The sequence below is a fragment of the Macaca fascicularis genome, chromosome 4, assembly GCF_037993035.2.
Source record: "Macaca fascicularis isolate 582-1 chromosome 4, T2T-MFA8v1.1".
Taxonomy (NCBI): Eukaryota; Metazoa; Chordata; class Mammalia; order Primates; family Cercopithecidae; genus Macaca; species Macaca fascicularis.
In genome coordinates, this window is record NC_088378.1 from 86,452,942 (window position 1) to 86,473,133 (window position 20,192).

Here is a 20,192-nt window from a genome sequence, read left to right on the forward strand (position 1 = left end):
ATCTCAGGTGGCAGTGAGATAAGATGGTGGATCCCCAACATTACTCCCAAGAGCCAGGGCTTATATACCTTAGGAAACAGGTGATTGAGAAGGGATAAGTAGAACAAGTAAGTACAATCACATTAAGGTTGTTTTTACCCATGGGCAGGATTTATAGTTGGGACATGCTGTTACACAAAGAACAGAAGATAAACTAGAAATCTTAGAGGCCTTCCCAGAACTGGGGTTAATCAGAAGTCAACATGGGCAGATTAGCATCCAAGATGGAGTTGCTTTGGCCTCCACATAGCAAAAGCTTTTTTTGGAAAGAACTCCTACCATAATAAACAAATGAGATTAAAGTGATTTTTTTGGCATATATTTTTAAATGTATCAAATGTATAACCTGGATTTTTGATAAAGTTCATTGCTGAGAACAAGGCCATGTTGATGAACACAAACATTTGGATAATGTTATTAATACAAACTGTAGACTTATACCAGCATCTCACTTTAACATCTAGCTAAAAAAATCAACATATTGAGGTATAATTTTATATAAAACAGGATTCATTTACATTGTACAATCTGATGATTTTTTTTTTATTTTTGAGACAGTGTCTCACTCTCACCCAGGCAGGATTGTAGTGATGCCATGGTGGCTCACTGCACCCTCCACCTCCTGGACTCAAGCCATCCTCCCCTCTCAGCCTCCTGAGTAGCTGGGACTACAGGCACACACCACCATGCATGGCAAATTTTTGTATTTTTTCTAGAGACAGGTTTCACCGTGTTGCCCAGGCTGGTCCTGAACTTCTGGGCTCAAGTTATTTACCCGGCTTGGCTTCCCGAAGTGCTGGTATCACAGGTGTGAGCCACCAGCCTGGAAGAGTCTGAGGTTTGATAGATGTAGATACTGGTAAAACCACAGTATGAGGGTTCCAGTTCCTCTGCATCCTCAGGAACACTTGATAGGGGGTCACTCTTTTCAATTTTAGCTATTTGAATGAATGTATACTAGGATCTCGTTGTAGTTTTAACTTGCATTTTCCTGACAATTGATGATGTTAAGCAACTTATGTGCTTTGTGGTCTTACATATTTTATAAAGTTCAGATCTTTTGCCCAGGTTTAAAAAAAATTGAGTTATCTTATTGAACTGTAACAGTTCTTTTTAAAAAAAATTTTTTTTTGTATCAGCAAATATTGCCTGACAAAATAGTTCTTTATATATTCCAGATGTAAGTCCTTTGCCAGATATATGTGTTGCAAATATTTTCTGTGGCTGGCCTTTTGGTTTCTTTATTTAAATTTAAATTTTAGATTCAGTGGGTAACATGAGCAGTTTAAGACCCGACCCATTGGATCATCTGGAACTTCCGTCCGGAGACGAGAGACAAGAGACGAGAGACTGACTGGAAATTCTCTCGGTCAAGGTCCAAACCTAAAAGACTCACTGGCACAGACATGTTATAAGGGTATATTGTGAGAGGCAGCAGTTTGGGCGTCTGTTGGTTTTATTACCCAGATAGTGAACATAGTACCCAATATGGAGTTTTTCAGCCCTTGCCGTTATTCCTGTCTTCCTCCTGTTGGAGTTCCCAGTGTCTGTTGTTCTGTCTTTATGTCTGTGTGTACCCAAAGTTTAGCTCCAGCTTATAAGTGAGAACATGTGATATGTGGTTTTCTGTTTCTGCATTAATTCACTTGGGATAATGGCCTCCAGCTGCATCCATGTTACTGTGAGGGATGTGATTTCATTCTTTTTTATGGCTGCATAGTATTCCATGGTATATGTGTACTACATTTTGTTTACCCAGTCCACCATTGATGGACACCTAGGTTAATTCCATGTCTTTGCTATTGTAGATAGTGCTGTGGTAAGCATAGAAGTGCGGGTATCTTTTTGGTAGAATTTTCCTTTGGGTATATTTCCAATAATGGGATTGTGGGTCAAATGGTAGTTCTGTTTTTAGTTCTTTGCAAAATCTCCCAATTACTTTCCACAGTGACTAAACTAACTTACATTCACCCCAACAGTGTATAAACATTCCCTTTTCTCTGCAGCCTCTCCAGCATCTGTTATTCTTTGACTTTTTAGTAATAATCATTCTGACTGGTGTGAGATGGTATCTCACTGTGGTTTTTATTTGCATGTCCATGGTAAGTGATGGTGAGCATTTTTTCATTTTTGTTGGCCACTTGTATGTCTTCTTTTGATAACTGTCTGTTTATGTCCTTTTCCCACTTTTTAATGGGGTTATTTGCTTTTTGCTTGTTGAATTATATAGATTCTGGATATTAGTCCTTTTTCAGATACACAGTCTGTGAATATTTTCTCCCATTCTTAGGTTGTCTGTTTACTCTGTTGATAGTTTATTTTGCTGTGCAGAAGCTCTTTAACTTATGTCCCACTTGTCAATTTTTGTTTTTGAGGACTTAGACATAAATTCTTTGCCTCGGCTGCTGTCCACGAGGATATTTCCTAGGTTTTCTTCCAGGGTTTTTGTGGTTTGCAGTCTTACATTTAAGTCTTTAACCCATCTTGAGCTTTTTTTTTTTTGTATGCGGTGATAAGTAGGGGTCCAGTTTAATTCTTCTGCATATGATTAGCCAGTTTTCCTAGCCCAGTTTATCGAATGGGGTGCCCTTTCCCCATTGCTTATTTTTGTTGACTTTGTTGAAGATTGGTTAGTTGTAGGTATGTGGCTTTATTTCTGGGTTCTCTATTCTATTCCATTTGTCTATGTGTCTGTTTTTGTAGGTGTATCATGCTCTTTTTGGTTACTGTAGCCTTATTAGTACAGTTTGCGATTGCTTGTAATGTGATGCCTTCATCTTTGTCCTTTTTGCTTAGGATTGCTGTGGCTATTTGGGTTCTTTTTTTGGTTCCATATTTTATAATAGTTTTTTTCTTCTGTGAAAGAAAAATGCTGTTGGTAATTTGACAGGAATGGGGTTGGATCTGTAGATTGCTTTGGACAATATGGACATTTTAACAATGATTTGGACATTTCATTTAACAATTGATTCTTTCAATCCATGAACATGGAATTTTTTTTATTTGTGTTGTCTGTGATTTCTTTCAGCAGTGTTTTGTAGTTCTCCTTATACAGATCTTTCACCTCCTTGGTTGGGTATATTCCTAGGTATTTTATTTTTTTGTGTGGCTATTGTAAATGGAATCGTGTTCTTCATTTGGCTCTCAACTTGAACATCATTGGTTTATAGAAATGCTATTGACTTTTGTATGTTGATTTTGTATTCTGAAAATTTACTGAAATAGAGAACATTTGATGTCCTCTCTTCCTATTTGGATGCCTTTTATTTCTTTCTTTTGCCTGATTGCTCTTGCTAGGACTTCTAGTACCATGCTGGATAGGAGTGGTGAGAGTGGGCATCCTTGTCAGGCTCGTTTTCTTAAGGGATTGGTTCCAGCTTTTGTCTGTTCAGTATTATGTTGGCTGTGGGTTTAGCATAGATGGCTCTTATTATTTTGAGGTATGTTCTTAAGTGTGTAGTTTGTTTAGGATTTTTATCATGCAGGAATGTTGGATTTTGTCAAATGCTTGTTTTGCATCTATTGAGATGATCATGTGGTTTTAGTTTTGAATTCTGTTTATGTGTTGAATCATACTTATTGATTTGCATATATTGAACCAACACTGCAACCCAGGAACAAAGTTTGCTTGAAGCAGTGAATTAACTTTTTGATGTGTTGCTGGATTTGGTTTGCTAGTATTTTTTTGAGGATTTTTGTGTCTGTTTATCCGGGATATTGACCTATAGCATTATTTTTTTGTTGTGTTTTTGCCAGATTTTGGCATCACAATATGCTGGTTTTGTAGAATGAATTAGGAAGGGGTCCCTTCTCTTCAATTTTTGGGGATCGTTTCAGCAGGATTGGTACCAGCTCTTTGTATGTCTGGTTGAATTGGGCTGGGAATCCATCTGGTCTAGGGCCTTTTTTTTTTTTTTTTTTTTTTTTTTTTTAAACAGTTTCACTCTATTGGCCAGGCTGGAGTGCAGTGCTGCAATCTTAGCTCACTGCAACCTCTGTCTCCTGTGTTCCAGCAATTCTCATGCCTCAGCCTCCTGATTAGCTGGGATTACAGGTGTGTGCCACCATGCCTGGCTAATTTTTGTACTTTTAGTAGAGACGGGGTTTCGCCATGTTGGCCTGGCTGGTCTTGAATTCCTGGCCTCAGTGATCTGCCTGCCTCAGCCTCCCAAAGTGTTGGGATTATAGGTTTGAGCCACTGTGCCTGACCAGGGCTTTTTTGGGGTTGGTAGGTTTTTTATAACTGGCTCAATTTCGGAGTTCATTATTAGCTTGTTTTGGGTTTCAGTTTCTTCCTTCTTCAGTTGTGAAGTTGTGTGTTTCCAGGAATTTATTCATTTTCTCTAGATTTTCTAGTTTGTGTGCATAGAGGTATTCAGAATAGTCTCTGAGCATCTTTTGTATTTCTGTGGGGTTGGTTGTAATGTCACTGTTGTCATTTCAGATTCTGCTTATTTGGATCTTCTTTCTGTTTTTTTCTTTGTTAATCCAGCTAATGGCCTGTCAATCTTGTTTATCCTTTCCAAGAAACAACTTTTCATTTCACTATATAGTTTTCTTTGTATGGCTTTTTGGGTCTCAATTTCTTTTTGCTCTGCTCTGATTTTAGTTATTTCTTTTCTCCTGCTAATTTTGGGATTTGTTTGTTTTTGTTTTTCTAGTTCCTTTAGATGTGCTATTAGATAGTTTGAGATCGACTTTTCTTTTCTTTTTCTTTTTGGTGACAGGATCTCACCCTGTCAGCCAGGCTAGAGGTCAGTAGCATGATCATAGCTCACAGCAGCCTCAAGCTCCGGGGCTCAAACTGTCTTCCTGCCCTAGCCTGAGTAGCTAGGATTACAGGTACATGCCATCACGCCTGGCTGATTTTCAATTTTTTTTTTTTTTTTTTTTTTTTTTTTTTGTAGAGCTGGGGTTTTGCTTTATTGCCCACGCTGGTCTTGAACTCCTGGGCTCAGGTGATCCTCCTGCCTTGGCCTCCCAAAATGCTGGGATTACAAGTATGAGCCCCCATGCCCAGGCATCTCTATCTTCTTCTTCTTTTTATTTTATTTTTTGAGATAGGGTCTTACTTTATCACCCAGGATGGAGTTCAGAGGCACAATCTCGGCTCACTGCAGCCTTGACCTCCCGGGTTCAAGCAATCCTCCCACCTCAGCACTCCCCCAGTAGCTGGGACTATAGGCACGTGCCACTATACGTGGCTTATTACTTACTTTCTTTCTTTTTTTTGCATTTTTTTTTTGTAGAGACGGGGGTCTTGCTATGTTGCCCAGGCTGGTTTCGAACTCCAGACCTCAAGCCATCTGCTTGGCCTCCCAGAGGGCAAGAATTACAGACATGAGCCACTGCCTCCAGCCATTTCTATCTTCTTGATATAGGCATTTAGTACTGTGAATTTTCCTCTTAACACTAATTTTGCTGCGTATCAGAGATTTTGGTATGTTTTACCTCTGCTTTCATTTGTTTTCAAATAATTTTTTGTTTTCTTCCTTAATTTCGTTGTTTGCCCAAAAGTCATTCAGGAGGAAGTTGTTTCATTTCCATGTAATTGTGTGGTTTTGAGAGTTTATCTTGGTATTGATTTCAATTTTTATTTCACTGTGGTTCAAGCACATACTTGGCATGATTTAGATTTTTTTAAAAAAAATTTATTGAGACTTGCTTTATTACCCATCTGGAAGTTCTTGTTTTATGAATCTGCATGCTACAATATTGGGTGTATATACATTTAGGATAGTTAAGTCTTCTTGTTGAATTGAACTTTTTATTATTATATAATGATCTTTGTCCTTTTTTATTGCTGTTGGTTTAATGTTTATTTATCTGAAACAAGACTAGCAACCCCTGCTCTTTTTTGTTTTTCATTTGCATGATAGATCTTTCTCCATTCCTTTACTTTGAAGCTGGGCATATGAGTTGGTTTCTTGAAGATAGCAGAAAGTTGGTTCTTCTTCTTTTTTTTTTTTAATTCAATTTGCCACCCTGTGTCTTTTAAGTGGAGTGTTTAGACTGCTTACATTCAAGGTTAATGATATGTGAGATTTTTTTCCAGTGGTGGTGCTGTTGGCTGGTTGCTTTGTAGCCTTGATTGTGTAATTGTTTTACAGGGTCTGTGGGCTGTGTACTTACATGTATTTTTGTGGTAGCAGATACTGTTTTTGTTTCCATGTTTACAACTCCCATAAGTATCTCTTGTAAGGCCAGTCTAGTGGTAACAAATTCCCTTAGCAATTGCTTGTCCCACAAAGATTTTATTTCTCCTTTGTTTATGAAGCTTAATTTGGTGGGATATGGAATTCTTGGCTTGAATTTCTCCTAGGATGCTAAATATAGGTCCCTAGTCTCTTTCTGGCTTGTAAGATTTCTACTGAGAAGTCTGCTATTAGCCTGATGAGGTTCCCTTTGTAGACTCTTTTTCTAGTTGCCTTTAAGATTTTTTCTTTTGCATTGACCTTGGAAAGTCTGATGACTCTGTGCCTTGATGATGGTAGTTTTGTATAGTACCTCACAGGGGTTTTCTGAATTTCTTATATTAGCATGTTGACCTGTCTAGCAACTTTGGAGACATTTTTGTGGATTATTTCCTCAAATATGTTTTTCATGGTGCTTATTCTCTCTTCTCAGGAATACCAGTGGGTTGTAGGTTTGGTCACTTTATATAATCCCATTATTTCTCAGAGGCTTTGTTCATTTGTTGAAGATCCTTTTTCTTTATTTTTGTCTGACTCAGTTGCTTCAAAGGATTGGTCTTCAAGCTCTGAGATTCTTTCCTCTGCTTGGTTTAGTCTGTTGTTAATCATCTCTTATAAGGCCAATTGTTAAGGTTTTTAATTGTATTTTGAAATTCCTGTGGTGAATTGAATTTCAGATTGGTTCTTCCTTAGTATACCTATGTTCTATTTCAAATCTTGGATTGTTTTTCTAGCTTCTTTGGATTGGGTTTCAACCTTCTCTTGGGTCTTGTTGAGCTTCCGTGCCATCCATATTCTGAATTCTGTGTCTGTAATTTCAGACATTTTCTTCTGGTTGGGATCCATTGCTAGGGAGTATATGCAATCCTTTGGAAATAACAAAACACTCTCACTTTTTGAATTGCCAGAGTTCTTGCAGTGATTTCTTCTCATCCGAGGGAACTGGTGCTTCTTTTTCTCTTTGTATTTGCTGTTGATTGAATGGGGGGTTTTGTTTTTATATTCTTTTGTCCCTTGAGAGTTTGACGGTGGTGTATATTGTGTACAGTCAGTTGGCTTCATTTCTGGGTACTTTCAGAGGGCCAAGGGTCCTGGGTTGTAGATAGGCTTCTGTGAGGGTTTCACAGGCTTTGCATGTTAAAGCAGTGTGTTTTTGTTTGGTGGTGTAATTCAAGCTGCAGTTGGTGCTTAAATGTAAGGGCAGATAGGCTCTTACACAGCTGCGCATGCCCTCTTTGTATTTCACTGTATCCTCAGCAGTGCTCTGGAGAGAGGAGGCAGGGGGTAAGATATGACTTTCTCTCCAAGTCTGTTCTTAAGCCTTGGTGGTATCCCCCTCAATACTGGCACTGTCCACGTTTCCTTTGCTCTGTGTGGGGCTTTGGTGGGCTTCTCTTCCTGCTCCCTTAGGTATGATTCAAGCCAAGGGTTAGGCTACCAGGAGACCTAAAACTCCTTAGGGACCTACCAGTCTCCTGTGCTTGTCAGTCAGAGTGGGTTGTGGGTATGTCTGCAGGTAGTCTGATAATGCAGTGGGTCAAGCAAGGGTGGTGGATCCTCAGGCAGGGAAGTGGCACTGTGTGTGCGTAGCCAGTATAATGACCATGGCCTGAGGTTTGCAGCCCAGCAGATGGCTGTGTGGCCCTCACAACTTGCACTCCCCCGACCAGGCTGGTCTCTCTCTGATGTCTGTCCCAGGAGCAGGCGCAACTGGACCGGCCAGGCTTGTCTCAAAAACCCTGCGTGCCCAGTTTTTTGAGCCATTTCAGATGTTCCAGGCCATGGGGCTTCCTGGGGAAGAAACCTTGTCTGGCTGTCAGGCCACACCTATCCTGGACTGGTCTTCTGAAGAGAGGGATACCTAGTTTCCAGGCCACACTCTTCTCTGTGTTCTGAGAGTGAGGGCTCCTTTTCTGCCCAAGCTCAGGCTGTAGATCTCAGCTCAATACTCCTGGGCAGTGTGCCTGAGTCCTGGGGAGTTGGGACCAGGCCTGCACATTTGTCCTCCGGCCCCTTGGGATCAGGGACTGTCTGTGCTGGGAGTGATAAATTGCTCCCAGGCTGCCAGCAGAACACTCAGGCAGGGAAGTGGAGGCTGTTCGGTCGGCACCCTCTTGCGGGAGCAGCCAGGCAGGCAGTCTTGGAAGAGCTGGCAGGTAAAGGGGCATGTGGATCAGATACACTCCGGTCCTATGGCAGTGTCAGTCTTACTCTCTTTGCCCAGCAGATAGCAGGACCTACAGCCACTCAGTACAAGGTGGAGAGCCTTGGAGGATGGGCCCTGTGGTGGTGTTTTGCTGCAGCTGCACTGTGGTCTGTGGGGCTCATGGCTACAATCTTGTAGCTAGGATCCCAGAGGACCACGGTGGGAGTGTGGTGCCCAGGGTTCCTTCTCTCAGCCCTCCCTTAGGTCCAGACCGGAACTGGGGGCCAGTCCTGGTGCCTAGTTACTCCAAGCAGTCTGCCTCGCTTCCTCCCTCTTCAAACACTGTCTGCATTGCCTCTTTATTGGCTTTCAGTGTTTTCTCTCAAAATATCTGTTCAAAGTTGCAGGATTTTTATTGTCAAGTTTTTGGTGGTTCAAAGTTTGGTGGCTTACCTGATACTTTGGTTCCTTTTCATGGAAGAGGCGTTTTTCAGCTGTAGGTAGTTGGCCATCTTGCCCAGAACTCCTTTTTATTTTCTTAATGATGTATTTCAAAGAGCAAACCCTTACTATTTTGAAGTAGTCTGATTTATCAATGTTTTTCTTCATTTCATGCTTTTTGTGTTTTATCTAAGAAATCTTTTCTACTCTAAGCTTGCAAAGATTTACTTCTATATTTTCTTCTATAAGTTTTGTAAATCTATCTAGTTTATTTCTGTATTTGATCTTAGTTGTACTCTGTCAGTATGATCTATATATACAGAGAAGAATAATTTGTAGAAGGTAATGTTAGAAAGATACAGGCTGGGCATTGTGGCTCACGCCTGTAATCCCAGCACTTTGGGAGGCTGAGGTGAGAGGATTGCTTGATCCCAAATTTGAGAGCTGCCTGGGCAACATAGTGAGACCCTGTCTTTACCATAAAAGAAAAATTAGCTGGGGACAGTGGTGTGAGCCTATAGTTCCAGCCACTCCGGAGGTTGAGGTGGGAGGATCACTTGAGCCCAGGAGGTCAAGGCTGTGGAAACCGATCATGCCACTGAACTCCAGCCTGGTTGACAGAGTGAGATCCTGTCTCTAAAAAAAAAAAAAAGATACGGCTTAAATATCAGAAAATCCTTTAATTAAATAGAAATAACAGGAAAAGCTTCATTTTGAAGACTGTAGGAGAGTCAGCAATATTGTCATGTTTTAATTACTGTTTTCAAACTAGTTATATTAGCCTGTTCTCACACTGCTATAAAGATACTACTTGAGACTGGGTAATTTATAAAGGAAAGAGATTTAATGGTCTCACAGTTCTGCATGCCTGGGGAGGCCTCAGAAAACTTACAATCATGATGGAAGGGGAAGCAGGCACGTCTAACGTGGTGAGAAGAGAGAGCGAGCGCGTGAAGGAGGAACTGTCAAACACTTACAAAACCATCAGATCTCATGAGAACTCACTCACTATCACAAGAACAGCATGTGGGAAACCACCTCCATGATTCACTCACCTCCCACCAGATCCCTGCCTCGTGGGGATGGTGGGGATTACAAATTGAGATGAGATTTGGGTGGGGACACAGAACCGAACCATATCAGTAGTTAAAATGATCTTGAATATGTTCTGAAAACGAGTTTAAGAAAATAAATTTTCTTTCTCAGCTGGTTTCTTTCTTCTAAAAATTTATTTCAAAAGATTATAACCTAACTTGAAAATACAGTTAGTTTCTAGAGAGCTTCAAGGTAACTTTATTTTTATTGTACTATGTATCTATCAATTAATTGTTTTCTGTAGCTAGTCACTTTTGTTGATTATAGTTAATTAGTATCAGGCCCCATATGAATTTATATTTCTATTAGTTTATTTGCTCTGGTCTAGTTTCTGGATTTTAGAAAATAGGGTTTGACTATTTTGCAAATATATGCCATTGATCATGAAGAGGACCGTTTTTTTTTCTACTAGAGAAATTTAAAGCTTGAGGGTCAGAAGGGTCTTGTGTGTATGTGTTTTATGTGTCCTTTTGAGTTGTGTGTTTGATGAAAATACCTTCTTATTTAAAATGCTTGGAATGCTTGGAAACTTCTAGTTTCAGTAGAACTTGTTAAACAGTAGAGACAGTTTTAAATCAATATACTTATATATTGCACTTAAACTTCTAGCTAGCTATAAATTAGATTCTAAGCAATTTAAACTGACAAGTTATCAAGTTATAAGAGGTGTTTCAAGTTAAAAAATTAAAAAATGTAATTGTTTTATAAACTAGCTGAAATGTTTTGGTTGCAGGTTGGAATTTTAAAGTAAATGTGGCCTCTTAAGTGACTTATTAATTTTAACCAAAGCTACTTTATTTCCTAGGTGTTCATTGTACTCATGGCTTCAATCGCACTGGTTTCCTCATATGTGCCTTTTTGGTGGAGAAAATGGATTGGAGGTATCTGTATCTTGTTATAATGGAAGATATATTTGTAATTAAAATTTTTATTGATATTTTAGTTGCAGAATTTTGTATTATTAAGTTTTTGGTGAACTCATGATTAATGTAATTTGAACTGCTTTTCATTTATATATGGTTAATCTTTATACTATCATTACTTGGTGGGGTGTCTGTGTGTGTGTGTGTGTGTGTGTGTGTGTATGTGTGTATATGTATGTTTTATTTTGTTTTTTTGAGACAAGGTTTCTTCCGTCATCCAGGCTGGAGTGTAGTGGTGTGATCATGGCTCGTTGTAGCCTTCACCTCTTGGGGTCAAGCAATCCTCCTACCTCAGCCTCTCAAGTAGCTGGGACCACAAGTATATGCCACCTATGCCTGGCTAATTTTTTCTTTTCTTTTTTTTTTTTTTTTGTCTAGTGAGGTGGTCTCCATGTGTTACCCAGGCTGGTCTTGAATTCCTGGGCTCAAGTGATCCTCTACCCTTGGCCTCCCAAAATGTTGGGACTACAGGCATGAGCCACCACATCCAGCCAGCTGTTTTGTATTAACCAGCAAAACACTTTGAGTGCTTATTAATTTCATAAACTGTGTATTTACTTTTTCAGATTTTTTTTCACCTCTTATAGAATTATCAGAGACAGATTCTTCCAATATTTTGTATTTGTATCCAGCTTTGGAAATTACTATTGTTGTTTTTTACCTTTTAAATACAGGTTGTGTATCCCTTATCTGAAATGCTTTTGAGTAGATGTGTTTTGGATTTTTTTTCACATTTTGGAATATTAGCATTATATTTACCAGTTGAACATCCTTAATCTGAATATCCAAAATCAGAAATGCTCCAATAAGCATCTCCTTTGAGCTTCCCATCAATGTTCAAAAGGTTTTGGGTTTAGGAACATTTAGGATTTAATTTTGGATTAGGGATACTCAACTGATAGCTTTTTTATAGCTGTTGAGTACTAGGACAAGTTTATAATGACATACAAAAGGAATTATTTTTGGGAGAGTGTTACTCCTTTTAAGTCAACCAGCAAATGTTTATTGAGCATCTGTTATTTTTGAAGTATGTTTTTAGATCCTGAGAGATTATGACTTTAGTACCTAATATTCTTAAGAGAATATATTACTAACTGAATCTTCTTGTTGACTGATGGAGCGTCATTATTTATGTTTACAAAGGCTTTCACATAGTAGGTCCTTTTTTGAATATAATCAGATGAAGTACACATATGATTTTTGCATTTTGCAGTATGCGTTGGTGGTGGTTCTGTACTGCATGTACTTTCTAGCTCTGACCATTCAGATGCTCTCCACAGTTATCTCAGTTTCCTGTGTCAGATTCAGCCTGTGCTTACCCTCTCTTTGATGATCTAGACTCTTAATGCCTGGATCTGTTGAAAGTTCCTGTAAAATCAATATGCTTTTATTTTGCTCACATTGTTGTTTTTTTTGACTGGTTTCCCTGCAGAGTCAGACCTCAACCTTCAAGACTTTATTTAAATTCTTCACAGACCCTATCTAGGCCTCTACTATATACTCACAGCAATTTAGTTTTAGAATTTCAGAATTTTCAGAATACCTTATATTAAAACGTTTTCAGAACGAATTTGTCCCTTAATAGATTGAATGACTTGAGGGTGAGGATTGTGATTTGTCCATTTTATAAACTTCTATTATACTTTATATGTAGCCTTGAATAATAAGTGAGATTTTGATAAGCCTGCATAAATGGAGGATAGCGAGGAAATTGCATGGTGTTTGTTTCCCATAGTATCGAAGCAGCAGTTGCTACTTTTGCCCAAGCCAGACCACCAGGAATCTACAAGGGTGATTATTTGAAGGAACTTTTTCGTCGGTATGGTGACATAGAGGAAGCACCACCCCCACCTCTATTGCCAGACTGGTGTTTTGAGGATGATGAAGATGAAGATGAGGATGAGGATGGAAAGAAGGAATCAGAACCCGGGTCAAGTGCTTCTTTTGGCAAAAGGAGAAAAGAACGGTTAAAACTGGTAATGTTTAAAAATATTATAATAGGTTTTATTTCTTGTGCAAGCTTGTCGAGATTTATAAAAATGGAATATTGGCCATGTTTCTTTAGCTAGGTCAGATGATTCATCCTAGCCCTTTCAAAAAAAAAAATTTTTTTTTTTTTTTTTTTTGAGACAAGGTCTTGCTCTGTTGCCCAGGCTGGAGTGTAGTGGTAGCCTTGACCTCCTGGGCTCAAGTGATCTTCCCACCTCACTTTCCTGAGTAGCTGGGACTGTAGACATGTGGCAACATGACTGGCTAATTTTTAATTTTTACATTTTCTGTAGAGAAGGGTCTCACTTTGTTGCCCAGTCTGGGTTTGAACTCCTGGACTCCAGTGATCCTCCTACCTTGGTCTCCCAAAGTGTTGGCATTACTGGCATGAGCCACTGTGCTTGGCCTTTAAAGATTCTTAATAGCCACGAGTCTTTTTCAAAGAGAAAAATTGCAGTTATGTAAATTTCTCCTGCTTTTATTTCTTAGGGAAACCAAATAACTTTTAGATATTAGATTGAGAACTTACTATTTCTTTACAAAGTATTGTGAGATTTCAACTAAATACCTAGTGAATATTTTTGCTAATGCTTTACAAAATTGTCACACAGTTAAAGTAACTTTACATATGAATTCTGCATCCCCCTCCATGGGTGATGCTTTCATGCTTTCCATAAAATTAAATCAAGAAGACTCACTTCTCTAGCCAACCTTTAATAATCTTCTAGAAATAAAAGAGCTAACCATAAATATGAGGGGTTATCTTCTTTTATTGGAGGATAGAAGAACTGTCGAGAGGAAAAGTACTGGTTGTACTTGTACACACACAAGTATATGAGATAGGCCAAAGGGAAAAGTTAGGAAAAGTATGGAGGTAATTGTGTTAATGAAATTATTAATTAAGGTTTCTGGTATATTATGGTTGAGTGGTATACACCATGATTCATTTATTAGTAGGCATGGTTCACAGGCAAGGAAGTAAATGCTTTGTTAGTTTATGTAAACCATATAAGTTATTTTTGGCTTAAAAAATTTTTTTTGTTTGTAAAACAATTTTTTTTTTTTTTTTTTTTTGATACGGAGTCTCACTCTGTCACCCAGGCTGGAGTGCAGTGGTGTGATCTCGGCTCACTGCAAGCTCCCCTCCCAGATTCATGCCATTCTCCTGCCTCAGCCTCCTGAGTAGCTGGGACTACAGGTGCCCACCACAATGCCCGGCTAATTTTTTGTATTTTTTAAGTAGAGATGGGGTTTCACCATATTAGCCAGGATGGTCTCGATCTCCTGACCTCGTGGTCCACCTGCCTTGGCCTCCCAAAGTGCTGGGATTACAGGCATAAGCCACAGCATCCGGCTGTAAAACAATGTTTTAATTACATTTACACATTTTAAATTTCAAGACTATAAGTACACTGAAAAGTGTTAATTGCTTTGAAACGTAGAGATTATTTCAAAAGTAATTTATTCCTTTAGTCTGATTTATTATTTTCTGAATTTAGATATCTGAAATTACTGAGTCACATACCTAGAAAAATAACAATCACATTCTAAGGAAACTTCAATAAACAGCATAGCATAAAATACAGGTTTTGTTTATTTGTTTGTTTTTGGAGACAGGGTCTCAACTCTGTTGCCCAGGCAGGAGTGTGGTGGCAAGATTATGGCTCACTAGTGGCAGCCCAGCCTTGACCTCCCTGGGTTCAGTGATCCTTCTACCTCAACCTCCCGAGTTGCTGGGACTACTACAGTGAATCTCTTACAAGCACCATGTTGCTGGATTCAGACAACAGTTTTTGCCCTATTATTTAGTCCATGTACATTTTGTGTAAAGATTAGATTCAAATTGTCTTACTATTTTTTTTTGTGCCACTAGTGGTATGTTCCTTTCTCGCCTTCTTTATGGTTGCTTTTATTCTTCTATCACCCCAACCCATTGCTTGTTGACCATATCATATATTCCTTTACTGTTCTTTTATTAGTTACTCAAGATTTCATGGCCAGGTGCGGTGGCTCATGCCTGTAATCCTAGCACTTCGGGAGGCCGAGGTGGGCGAATCACGAGGTCAGGAGTTCAAGACCAGCCTGGACCACATGATGAAACCCTGTCTCTACTAAAAATACAAAAAAATTTAGCTGGGCAAGGTGGCAGCCACCTGTAATCCCAGCTACTTGGGAGGCTGAGGCAGGAGAATTGCTTGAACCCGGGAGGCAGAGGTTGCAGTGAACTGAGATTGCGCCACTGCACTCCAGCCCGGGTGACAGAGTGAGACTCCATCTCAAAAAAAAAAAAAAAAAATCAGGGTGCTTGACAGTTATTTTTTTTTCTAGCACTTTGAATATTTTATTCCAGAATTTATTTCTGTTGAGAAGTTAGGCACCTTGTTGCTTCTTTGAAGATAATTTCTTATTGTTTTTGATTTTCAGCAATTTTACCATGATATTTCTACTTGTGGTTTTCTTTGTATTTATCCTGCATGATGTACGTAGGGATTCTTAAATATATGGTTGGATTTGTTTTCCTAATTTGTTTTAGACAATTTTTGGCTGTTATCTTTTCAAGTATTGTTTCACATCCATTCTTTCTTTCTTCTGGAGCTCAACCTAATACCAGTAGACCTTAAAAAGTTTTTTGTTGTTGTTGGATATGGAGTCTTGCTCTGTCACCCAGGCTGGAGTGCAGTGTTGTGATCTTGGCTCACTGCAACCTCTGCCTCCTGGGTTCAAGTGATTCTCCTGTCTCAACCTCCCAATTAGCTAGGATTACAGGTGTGCACCACCACACACAGCTAATTTTTGTATTTTTAGTAGAGACAGGGTTTCACCATGTTGGCTAAGCTGGTCTCAAACTCCTGACCTCAGGTGATCCACCCGCCTCTGCCTCCCAGAGTGCTAGGATTATAGGCGTGAACCACCATGCCTGGCCTAAAAAAAAAAAATTTTTTTTTTTAAAAAACTACCTCCTGTGTTCTTTTTCATATTCTTTATCCTTTTGTTTATTTTTTAGTTTGGATATTTTCTTTTTCTTTTTATTTTTTTTGAGACAGAGTCTCCTTCTGTGGCCCAGGCTGGAGTGCAGTGGTGCAATCTCAGCTCATTGCAACCTCTGCCTCCCGGGTTCAAGCGATTCTACTGCCTCAGCCTGTTGAGTACCTGGGACTACTGGCGCATGCCACTATGCCTGGCTAATTCTTGTATTTTTAGTAGAGACAGAGTTTCACCATGTTGGCCAGGCTTGTGTGGATCTCTTGACCTCAGGTGATCCACCTGCCTCAGCCTCCCAAAGTGCTGGGATTACAGGCGTCAGCCTTCTTTGGATATTTTCTTCTGACCTATCTTGGCGTTTACTAATGTCCTCATTAAGCTTTGTCTAAGCTGCTGTTAAACTCATCCTTGACTACTTAGTTTTAGTTATTTTACTTTCACTCCTGGAATTTCCATTAGATTTTTTAAAAAATGATTTTCAGTTCTCTGCTGGAATTCTTCACCTTGTCATTTCAGTTTTTGAAAATATTAAAACCAGTTTTTAAAAAGTCAAATAAAAAATAAAACTAATATGTGGGTCTCCTGTGGATATTTTTAAATGTTTTTTTTCTCTTGTCCTTTTGATATCTAGTCAATTATAGTTTTTTTTTGCATACTTGAGTGTGTTTGTTTATGAAACAATTGTTTATGAAAAATTATGGGAATAATTTGAGGCTCTGGTCATGTTATCTTTCTTTAGAGAGGATTTACTTTTGCTCCTACAGAGAATTAGCAGGATATCTTAATTAAGGATTGAGGTGTTAGAAACTAGACTTTAGTTTTGGGGCACTGGTCTATTTTTGCTCTGCTCTTACTCCTGTAGCCTTTGAGGATCTTAACTAAAAGTGTGGGGAATTAAACTGGACTCCTCCTACTTGATGGCTTGTAACTCCAGCTTTTATTTCCCATTCCTGTGATATTGCTGAAATTTCTCTTCAGCTTCTTACTGTCTTAGCTACCATTTTTGAAACAGTGCCTCTTGAGGAGAGTAGTATAAGGGAAAAGCTGTAGAAGATGTCTAGCTCAGCTTTCTGGGCTCCCCTTCCCTCTTGAGTTTTGGCCCTTCAAGTCCTTATTGCCTTTCTAATTCTCTGAGGTCTTCAAATGAATTCTTTAACATTGTCCAGCTTTTTTTGTGTGTGGCTACAGAATTAGTCTAATTAGGCTGGATGCGGTGGCTCATACCTGCAATCTCAGCACTTTGGGAGGCTGAGGTGGAAGGATTGCTTGAGCTCAGGAGTTTGAGACTAGCTTGGGCAATGTCGTGAGACCTCGTATCTACAAAAAATTAAAAAAATTAGCCAGGTGTGGTGGTGTGTGCTTGTAGTCTCAGTTACTTATGAGGCTGAGGTGGGTGGATTGCTTGAGCCTGGGAGGTTGAGGCTGCAGTGAGCCGTGACCATACCACTGCATTCACCTGCACTTCAACCTAGGTGACAGAGTGATAGGCTGTCTCAAAAAAAAAAAAAAAAAAGCACAAACCTTCTTTCTCTCTTTTTGGAGAAGGTAGTTAGGCTTGATTTCTGTTATGAGATGGTGATTTTTGAGAATATTTGTGCTTATACCTCCAAAGGCTGAATTAGGGGAAAAAAAAATTCTAAATCCTTATATAGCATTTTGATAGTTTTTTCTTTTTTCAAACCTTAATTAGTAAATCCTAAAATTATTAAATATTTTACTCATGTAAGTAATATATTAAAGATTAAAGAACATTAATCTTTAGTTTATTAAAGAAAGTTTGAAAATGAAAGAAACAACTTATAATCCTTCAACTTTCATACTACCACTGGTATTTTTGTCTTCTTAGAATAATTTTTCCCTATTTATTTATTTACTTTTAAAACATACACAGATGTCTTAAAGATTAGTTTTTTTTTTTTTTTGTAAAATATAAATGCAAACATCTAGGAGTATATAGAGTTAAAAGGCAAAATATTTCTTCATTCCCAATCCAGTTGCTCTCTACTTTTTGGTTATTTCTGTGCATATGCATAGAAAACTTAGTATAGAAGAATAACTTAGTGTAGAAGAATATATACTGGGAATATATATATATATATATATATATATATATATATGTATACACACACACAGTATATATACTAAAAATTATATATTGTAAAAATTAAATACTATATAAAAGTAATACTATATATACTAAGAAAGGAAAAATTTAATTTTTCTATTTGAGAAAGCAAATAGAACCTTTCTTTAGAAGACAAGAGAGGCTGTCAATCCATAAAATAATAGCAGGCTATTAAGAAGAGGAACAAATTAGAGATATTGGAAATGAGAAGATTAAAAAACCACTTAATATGTGGGATGAGTAGCAGAATGAAATTATGAAGCTAGAGGATCTAGCTAAGAAATCCAGCATGCAGCATGAAAAGACAAAAAAAATGTAAAATATGAGAAATAGTTTAGAATTAACATAAAGGGAGCAATTTAACAGTATGATTTAACAGAGGACAAAATTCGATAACAACAGAAAGTATTTATCTGAGGATTATTTTCTGTGGTGCAGTAGGGCTGGGTCAGACTGGTAATTTTAAGAAGCTAATGGAAGGCGAGAAAGTGGAGACAGAGTTGTGTTAGGGGTTCCCTGTACCACCTTCACTTTTGGAGATTTACTAGAATAACTCAGGACTCAGCATATGGTTGTACTTATAACTGAGATTTATACAGCAATGTACTAAGGATATACAGCTGGATTGTAAGAGACAAAGACAAGTAGAGTGGGGGGAGTTAATGTGCTGGCTTTCCTATGCTCCTCTTTCTCATGAGGGGTCATCCTGAGCTCACTCTTCCTGCAGCAATGTGTTTGTGACGTTTCTGCCTGTGGAAGCTCATTAAACTCTCACTGCTCAAGATTTTTATTGATGGCCAGTCACGTGGGCACTCTCTGCTTAGCATGTACCAAAATTCCAGGATCCCAGGAGGAAAAAAAATTTATTCAGCATTAACTGTATTGTTGGCACAAATAATCTAGGTTTGGTGAGTCATCCTTATCAGCTGACTGAGAACACTCTGAAAGTCAAGTTCTCAGGTGCCATTCAGAAGCCAACTTTGCAAGTACTAGTGTTAGGTTAACCCTTTTCTGCACACTACTGTAAACTATTCATTCAAGTGGCTTGGTTATGATAAAAAAAGGAGAAGGGTAATTGATGCAGACATAGCCAGAAAAGACTTTTTAATATGGGATAAATTCAAGCGTATGTGGATACGGAGCTAGTGAAGTCAATGAAGTTGAAAGTAAAGATTTAGAGAATAATGATAGAGAAACCTCTGAGGAGATGCAAGGGAATGGAGGTCAAGTGTAGTTTTTGGAGTAATAGGTCTTCAGCAATAGGAGGGAAATATCTTTCTTAGTACTGGAGATGTAATTGAGATTGTGATTTTTTCCTCAATAAGTTTCAGCTGCCTATGTGTGGGAGTAGAAAAGACTAACAGTAGGTTGACTCAAGGTTGGAGAAATTTAGTTTGGGTGTGATGAAGAACAAGAGGTAAGGGGCACTGAGGCTATCAGGGGAAAAATAATTGAAGTAATCAGCCATAGGTTCTTGGCTGAATAGGAAGTAAGGTCAGGATGAGGTGCCGTTAGAATGTGTAAAGGAGAAATGAAGGGACTGTTAGTCTTGGTGAAATTGAAAAGTGGGCATAGTGACAGTAAAAGAGTTTATAAAAGTTAGAGCAACATGTTGGTTTTAGAATGCTGTTGGCACTCAATCAATGTGAGTTGAATTGAATCTAAAGGTAGAGTGGTTTGAAATGATTGTGGTATGGCCATGGAGCAGGATGTTCCAGTTGGACAAAGATGAGGGTCATTGAAAATGAGATGACTGAACTGTAAAGGTTGTACGATAGGTTGAGTTATTTCAGTGGATGTTGATGTTACCAATATAATGATAGAAGTTAGAATAGTGAGAAAGACCAACTTTTTTTTGATGAATGTAGGGCAGTATCTTTCAATACACAAAGGATAGAGGGTTTTACTACTTTAGACTTTCTGACTGTAAGTAGCAGAAAATAACTTTAGCTTAAATATTAAGGGTACTTATTCATGAGTAAATTGGTGGAACTCAGGCACCAGAATATGCCAGATTTTAGGACAACATTGGAACCTGGACCTGGAAAGTTACTTAGAACCTAGTTTCTGCTATTTTTTCTTAATATCTCACCTCTGCTTTTGTCCCTTTATTTGTATCAGTCTTCTCATTGGCTCTGTCTCTCAAGACAGACTCTTCCTGATTTCTCATTTTCCTGGGAGATTGTTAACTGTCTCAAAGCTTCTAAGGTAACCTGTAATAATTTTAGCCACATGCAGAGACTAACTGCTTGTCTCTG

The 20,192-nt window shown here is 38.5% G+C and overlaps 1 protein-coding gene across 9 annotated transcripts in view; it reads left to right on the forward strand.

Moving 5' to 3' along the window:
* RNGTT (RNA guanylyltransferase and 5'-phosphatase) overlaps positions 1-20,192 on the forward strand; it is a 333,967-nt gene that overhangs the window by 43,009 nt on the left and 270,766 nt on the right. For all 9 annotated transcript variants that reach the window (XM_065543746.1, XM_045391222.2, XM_045391223.2 and 6 more), the window contains 2 exons: positions 10,721-10,796; positions 12,574-12,814. In XM_065543746.1, coding sequence (XP_065399818.1) covers positions 10,721-10,796; positions 12,574-12,814 — 317 coding nt within the window. The remainder of the gene's footprint in view (positions 1-10,720; positions 10,797-12,573; positions 12,815-20,192) is intronic.